General features: G+C 35.0%; 1 protein-coding gene across 1 annotated transcript in view; it reads right to left on the bottom strand.

The window, feature by feature from the left end:
* LOC105454801 (serine/threonine-protein phosphatase 6 regulatory ankyrin repeat subunit C-like) overlaps nucleotides 1-7594 on the bottom strand; it is a 30130-nt gene that overhangs the window by 3434 nt on the left and 19102 nt on the right. Inside the window, 5 exon segments of the mRNA XM_011697688.1 lie at nucleotides 977-1325; nucleotides 2880-3987; nucleotides 4981-5409; nucleotides 5775-5950; nucleotides 7333-7594. Of these exon segments, the coding sequence (XP_011695990.1) occupies nucleotides 977-1325; nucleotides 2880-3987; nucleotides 4981-5409; nucleotides 5775-5950; nucleotides 7333-7594 (2324 nt within the window).

The following is a 7594-nucleotide window of genomic DNA, read 5'->3' as shown; positions in this document are numbered from 1 at the left end:
TATTTACAAAATAAATTTTCGTAATCGTGTTATACACGAAGATAATGCCATTTGGGTTTTTTTTAAATTTAACAACAGTTTTTTTCCGAGGTCGTATTATACATTTAAAATAATACCGCTAAGGTTTCATTTTTTAAATTTAATATTGTATTACATATTGAATACATTGCTACTTGGATTTTCTTTTAATACATTTTTTTTTCGAGGTCGTGTTATACATTTAATATAATACAAAGGTTTCATTTTTTCAATTTCATAAAACAAATTTTTTGAGGTAAAAACATTAAAAAATATACTTGGCGGTCTTTTTTACATTTTTAATGTCTTTTCCACGGATATGTATATACAAATAACCCAGTGCGTTTGAACGCATTTAATGTGGCGAATCTGCGAAAGATAGAAAAAGCTTTAATCTCTTTTTCTTCTTCAGAGAGTTATATAATACATTGTTGACGGTTATCTCGATCATTTCCCACTTTGTTCAAGCTCCAAGGCCAAGCCCCGATTTCACGGCATTCTCGGCAAAGCTGGACGTGTCTTCTTAAACCGCCAACGGATTCTCAATCGTTTCTTCGCTCTCTTGGACCAACTTCTGTTCGATCTTCTCGCCGTAAAGGTGTTTGTATTTACGTCTGACGATGTCCCAATCGACAACGTTCTCGATTTTGACGGTGTTATGAAAGGACAGCTGACTCCCGAGTGAACTTGGATGAGCTACCGATAAGTCAACGCTATCATTCATCTCGTGCGTCAAAGAGAGCTGTTGTTGCTTTTTGGTCGTGCGTTTCTTGTAGAGTTTGATAAAATACATGATCCACGTGGTCAAGAGATTCAGCGGGGGTGGTGTCATGGTGGTCCTGTCGCGTATTGAAAATATGATTAGTGCGATGAATGATGCAATAAATGGTTTCGTGCAACAACCTGCCGTACTTCTTCTCCTTAAAATATCTTTTTTTTCTTCGATATATCTTATTACCTGTTAATTTTACAAATGAGCTTGCTCAATCCGTATTTCCACTCGGTGTCCGATTGCGCCTGTATTCGCTGATAGGTATTGCTCATTGTGGCGATTAGGAGATTAATAAGTATCACCACCGACACCAACATATAAATGCCGTAGATGAGCTTGAAGAGGACGATCGTCCAATCTGGCTGCTTCGTGTCCATCTTGAATTCTTCATATTTCGACTGGCCGAAGATGGCGAAGAACAATAACTCGATAATACGTACAAGATTCATGCTGTCTGTAACTATCCGTTGAACAATGTGTCTTGTAAGATGCCTCGTGTATACGCGGACGTAATGCAAAAATTTTCTGCTACTGCCTAGACGCATACTATACTTATAAACGTTACAAAAATGTATCGCAAAATGAATCGATTTCAAGCCATACATGATAGATGTATATATGCTGCGATTTGTATGAATTCCTCGCTTTTGCCTATTGTCGGAAAAAGTCTAAGCGCCTAAGAAAACACGCGTTCTTATCTGACGCGATGGTTTCCAATTTTAAACAAAAACTATAGGACGATTTTAAACAAAAAATACTGGAAGATTTGCGATTTCTATATGTTACGTGCAATTATCCCGTACGTTACAAATATTCAAAAAATATTTTTAACAAAGTAAGAAACCTTTGCGGATACTTACATGTGTTTTTAGACATTTGCGGTATCAGGGATATTTTTGATATTACGAACCGTCCGTGTAAATATTAATTAAAGTTAACAGCTGAGATTTTGCTTTATAATGTGTGTGTGTGTGTGCGTGTGCGTGTGCGTGTGTGTGTGTATGTGTGTGTGTGTGTGTAGACGAGACTTAAGGTTCGAATTCGATACCGAGATGAGATTTTTTTGCCGAGAGTCTCGATGACATCGAGAGTCTTGTCGAGACTCTCGATTTTTGTGATGTGTAAGATATAACTTCATTAAATAGGTTATTAGGTTATTCTAGGTTAATAATACTTATGCATCCTAATCTGGTAGTGCGAATAATAATTATTCATTAATACTGTTATTAATAATAATTCAGTCACTGGTACGAGGAATGTGTCAGAGCCACCCTCCTGTCTCCAACGGAATAACTACAAATTTTTCATTTAAACAAAATAATAATAATAACAATAATAATAATATGCAAATGCGATTATAAATGTTTATAATATTTTAAAAAACAGGGATGGGTGTATGTATATATGTTTCTGTAATATATTTATACGTTTTCACATTTTTATTAATTTTTTAGATATTTATTTTTTATTTTAGTACAATTTAGTGTAATACTATTAAAACATAATTTTTTACGTCAACAACATTAAACTCTTCAAGAAACAATATTCTGAATTTCATTATTAAGACTACAAGTCAGCCAAGAATTTATACATAAATAATGCATGCCAATGTTTCATTTAACCTGTTCCTATGTTTTCTAATAACTAATGACGCCTTAGAAAATAATCTTTCCGCTGGAACAGAAGTGGCGGTAATTCCAAAAATATCCTTAGCCATTATTGATAAGGTGGGCGATATGTTGCTTTATTTTGTTTCTTTTGATAAAATAAAGAATAATTTAAGTTTAATTGCATAGACCATAGAAGAAATTTAAAAAACACTTATTATAATTATCGAGACCGAGAGTCTCGACTCGAGACCGAGACCGAGACAATATTATCATTGTCGAAACCAAGCCGATACCGAGATGAGACTGAAAATTTCGAGGCCAAATAGAGACCGAGACGAGACTCGAGCTAGTCTCGTCTCGTCTCGGTCACTAAGAGAGAGTGAGAGAGAGAGAGAGAGAGAGAGAGAAAGAGAGAGAGAGAAAAGAAGCTGACAGAGGAAAGGAACATTAAATGAGAATGACGTATGTTATGAACTTACCGTCGGTGAATACTTCCTTCGACATCTTTCTAGGTACCACTAGGATTCCCGGCTTAAAGACTACGTAAAGGTCAAACTGTCCATACAACCGCTGATTGAGCGCGATGAACTGCATGGAGAAGCCGAAAATAAAGATCGCCAGCACTACGAAAAACCTCGCAAGGTCCTTCATAAGATTACCGATGATGATGGCCCACGGCCCAAAGAGATGATGAAACGACAGGAAGTCCAGGATCTGCACGCAAGCTAAAATGAAACTGAGGGCAAAAAGTTGGTTCCTGAGATAAATAAAAATTTGAAAGTCCAGTTTAATAGTCCAGCCCATAAACTCCATTATATCATCCATTATATTAGCCTTAAAGCCCAGTTTATTAAAGATGATTATTAATCCTGATAGATGAACCGCGACGCCGAATATGCCAAAGAATAGCACCGCCAGCTTAATCCAACCAAGGCCGCTCTTGTCGCTGGGATTCATCAGTTCGAAGAGCAAGAATCCCGACAGCATTACCAGCAGACACCACTCGTACCAGTACGGTATCAGGCTGGTCCTCACCACTGAATTGATCGGCGTGATGCCGACCAGCAACAGGAAGATCATCAGGTAGATGTGCGACGTGAAATACGTCATGAACTTGATGACAGGCACGTTATTGTACTTGTGCCCGAGCGGAAGGGCGAACATCATCCAGACCGGCGGGCACACGACAAAGACGATGAACAGCAGGATTGTTCTAAACAGGTTCCAATTCAGGCCCTGCCACAGCTCTTTTAGGTAGCGCTGCACCACGGTGTGCGCGATTATGTCCTTCTGTTCGTTCTCAATCAATATGTCAAGGAACTCAACATTCCTGTGATCCACTGACATCAAGATTTTATCGGCCGAATCGATGCCCGCTGCCAGAGTCAGCAACTCGATGGCCATTGCTTCGCATTGTTTCCCAGCCGTAATTAAATCTTTTGCGCGCTCTGTTTCTTCCTCGGAAAGCTTCATGTAGATGTTGGATAGTTTTGCCGCAGTATCGACCGGCGCAGGTGACATCAGAATGAATTCCTCGATTAGTTTGTTGTCATGGCTTTTGCTGCAGACCATCATGTTGTAGACGAACTGTAAACGCAATAATTTGCTCAAAAATTAAGAACTGAATTTGAAAGTCCTGCAATATGGCGCTCAAATATCGTTGTGACAATTATTTGTTTGCACCAAATATAAGATAGATAAAAATTATGCAGATTATTATTAAAAAATTGTATGCTATTTTAAATAAAATTACAATCATGTCTATAGGCTTTAAAATTATATTACGATTAAATTTTCTTAATCAATGATATTTTAAATTATCGCGATATATAAAATTCATGTTTTGTGAATGTGGTGATCTTATTAGATTTAATCGATATTCTTAGCTAGTTATTATGAGGTTTGCTTGTGATTAATTGTATTGCGGTAAAGTTTTCTGCAATAATAGGGCTGTGGGAATTTTTATACGATATTGATATACTTATCTCGTATTAAAATTATCTGAGCTGCACGTGCATTATCAATAAATTTCTGTCTGTAGCATAATTTACCCCGCGTGCGTAATCAACATTAAAAAGCAAATTTTTTACTTCAGTTTTGTTAGACAAAATGTGTTTTCAAATGTCGTGCATCTTTTGACATCATGCCACTATGCTATTACCTCATGCCACACCAAATGCAACTATATAATGTACGAAAATTTCGAAAATTCAACATAGTCTATAATGATTTTATGAAATTATTTTTACGCAATGCGAAAGAAATAACTTTAAATATGAATTTTCCTGCATTATAACAATTTATACATAAAGAATATTTGTAAATTAAATCGTGGAAGATATTTTATAAATGAACATCTTTTTATTTCAAAGTTAAAAAGTTTTGAAAAAATTAAGATTTATTAGATTATAAGACTTTATAAACAATTATTATATATTGTCTGTAAATTTTTTACACTGTATGAGACAAAAGAGATAATTCGAAAATTTGTACAATAGTTTAAAAATTCGATATTTGTGCTCTCATTTCAAGAATTTTTTTACCCAAAGTATTTGCTGTCCCTTTTATCAGATATCTTACCCTCCTATCTTCCATCTGAGCATACTTATCATGCTCCTTCTCGATGAGGTATTTCAGCACATCATTGTGACCCTCGGATGCGGCGAACCAGATCGGTGCGCAACCGAGATTCGTCTTGGTTTCCGGAGACCCGCCACTTTCCACGAGCAGCTTCACAACGTCTAGATGGCCGGTGCGTGCCGCACAATGCAGCGGTGTCCAACCGTTCTTATCGGTGGCGTTTATTTCTGCTTTCTGATCCAAGAGGACCTTCACCATCTGGTAATGTCCGTGTGTCGCGGCGATGTGCAGCCCGGTCTTGCCGTAACGATCCGAACTATGCAACAATTCCGCCGATCTGCTCAACAGCAGACCCACGACAGTTATGTGACCACCGAAGCAAGCCAGATGCAAAGAGTTCCAGCCGTTTTCCTTCGTTGCTACATCTACCTTCAGTCAGGACATCCTTATGTTTAATGCGACATTAATTTAGTCCGTCTTTTTAACAGATTAAGAATACTAATATAAAATTGTAACTTAAATTTATTAAATTAATTCTCCCGAAATAAAAAAGCATGTTAGTATAGCACATTGAATTTATTAATTTTTCTTAACTAGTTGTCGCGATATAATCTCAATTTACGATTACCTATAAGCGTTCTCTAATTTTTGACAAAATCATTGTTTTTAAGCATGTACTTTTATAAATATTTTTTACATATAGACGGAGTTTTATCTGAGTTTTTATAATGTCATAAATTATGATTGACTAAATCCAAATATTATTACTAATGAAATTATTAGCGAAGTCATACCTGGACACCCGTTGAATTGAGAAGAAGTTGCACAACTTTTTCATTTCCTGAATAAGCAGCCAGATGAAGAGAAGTCATGCCAGATTCAACCCCTAACTCTCTTACCAAGAATCCTCCAATTGGTGAATCAGATTTCACGTTTCTGGATATGTGAGTTAGCAGTTTTCTAACCATATCTAAAATCAAACCAAATATTCTCTTTTTATAAATAAAATATAAAGAAAGTATGAGGAAGTACAATTGAAAGAGTGCTATTTCATCAGTTAACATATTTAAATGTCTCTTTTAAAAATACTGATATACAGGTATATCGAACAAATATGTTTAAATTTACATTGAACGCATTCAATATATATTGAATATATACTGAATGCATTCAAATTTAGTAATAGGTTTTTACGACACTAATTCATTGGCTTTATCAATAATATTTTATTGTTAATTAATAATATTCTATACATAAATAAATAAATAGATGTGTGTGTACATATACTATATATTTGCATATTTATTTATTTTTGTATAGAGTAATACTAATTATTATATAAATTAAGGTGGTCCTTATTTTTTGAGTACAGAAACTTTTATCTTATAGTTCAGAATAATTTTTTTCATAAAAAGAATCCCTGTAAAATTTTAGTTCAATCGAATAACGGAAAAGGGTGCCGAAAAATGATTGATTTTTTGAATGAACTGATTTTTTAGGATAAATATGTATTTTAAATAATAAATATGAAAATTATTATTTGTAAAGAATTTACTAAATTGTTATTATTGGATATTAGAAATGTTCAAGTAGCATACAAAATGATTATTTTAATATGTGTATAATATTTAACATGCGACACGATTTTGCATCACGAATGCATCATCAATAGTCATTTGCGACGTATTATTTCTGCCTGCTGAACACGAATCCATCGACAAAAGTTGACTGTCTCGTCACAACTTGGATAAATATTAATTGTAATAAATGTAAAAATATATTATTTATTACACTGTTTAACAAAAAATGACCTTTTTTCGAACACCATAACGAGAGAAGTCGTTTTTTAACGTGAATTCGAATGTTGTAGAATTGCTCTATTATGTCACAATTTTGAGAAATTTGAAGGTAAAGTTGCAAAAAAAAGACTAATTTTATGTATTTTGTTATATTATAACTTCGAAATGCGACGTGCTGGAAAAGTATGTTTTTGCAATCAAAACTAAGATATTGTTTAACTTTAAATTTTTCAAAATTGTAACGATAAAGCAATTTTACAACCGGATTCAAATACAGCGTGTAAAAAACTATAGGAAATGAATAACCCCGTTTAAATATTTTTTTCTTGTTGAACTGTGTTATTATCTATCCTATTTTAGGACTTTTAAACGCTTTTTAGCATTCATCTTTTCCCCCAATGAGCTGAAATTTTGTAGGGATTATTTTTTCATAAAATGGAACCATTCTACAGGGTAAGCAAAAAATTAAAAAAAAAAATGTTGATCTGGTATAAATAATAAGAACTACCCTAATATATATATAGTATATATTATTTATGAGACTTTTGCTCACTGGCTTGTCCGAAATAAGCAGCAACATGAAGCGCAGTGACGCCGAGCTTCTTGCTGGATATTCTAAGAGATCGTGACGACCTCATCACATCAAGTATGTGGCAGTGGCCGTGTTGAGCCGCTAGATGAACCGCGGTGAAACCAGTGCAATTCTCGTCAGCGCAGGACGCGCCAGCCTTAACCAGAGCCTTCACGATCTCGGCGTGACCACCTTCTGCCGCTAGCTGCAGAGGAGTCGCTTCCGTCAGTTTATTCCTAGCGGT

Source organism: Wasmannia auropunctata, unplaced genomic scaffold, assembly GCF_000956235.1.
Source record: "Wasmannia auropunctata unplaced genomic scaffold, wasmannia.A_1.0 LD335975.1, whole genome shotgun sequence".
NCBI classification, from domain to species: domain Eukaryota; kingdom Metazoa; phylum Arthropoda; class Insecta; order Hymenoptera; family Formicidae; genus Wasmannia; species Wasmannia auropunctata.
This window is presented reverse-complemented; position numbering and strand designations above follow the sequence as displayed.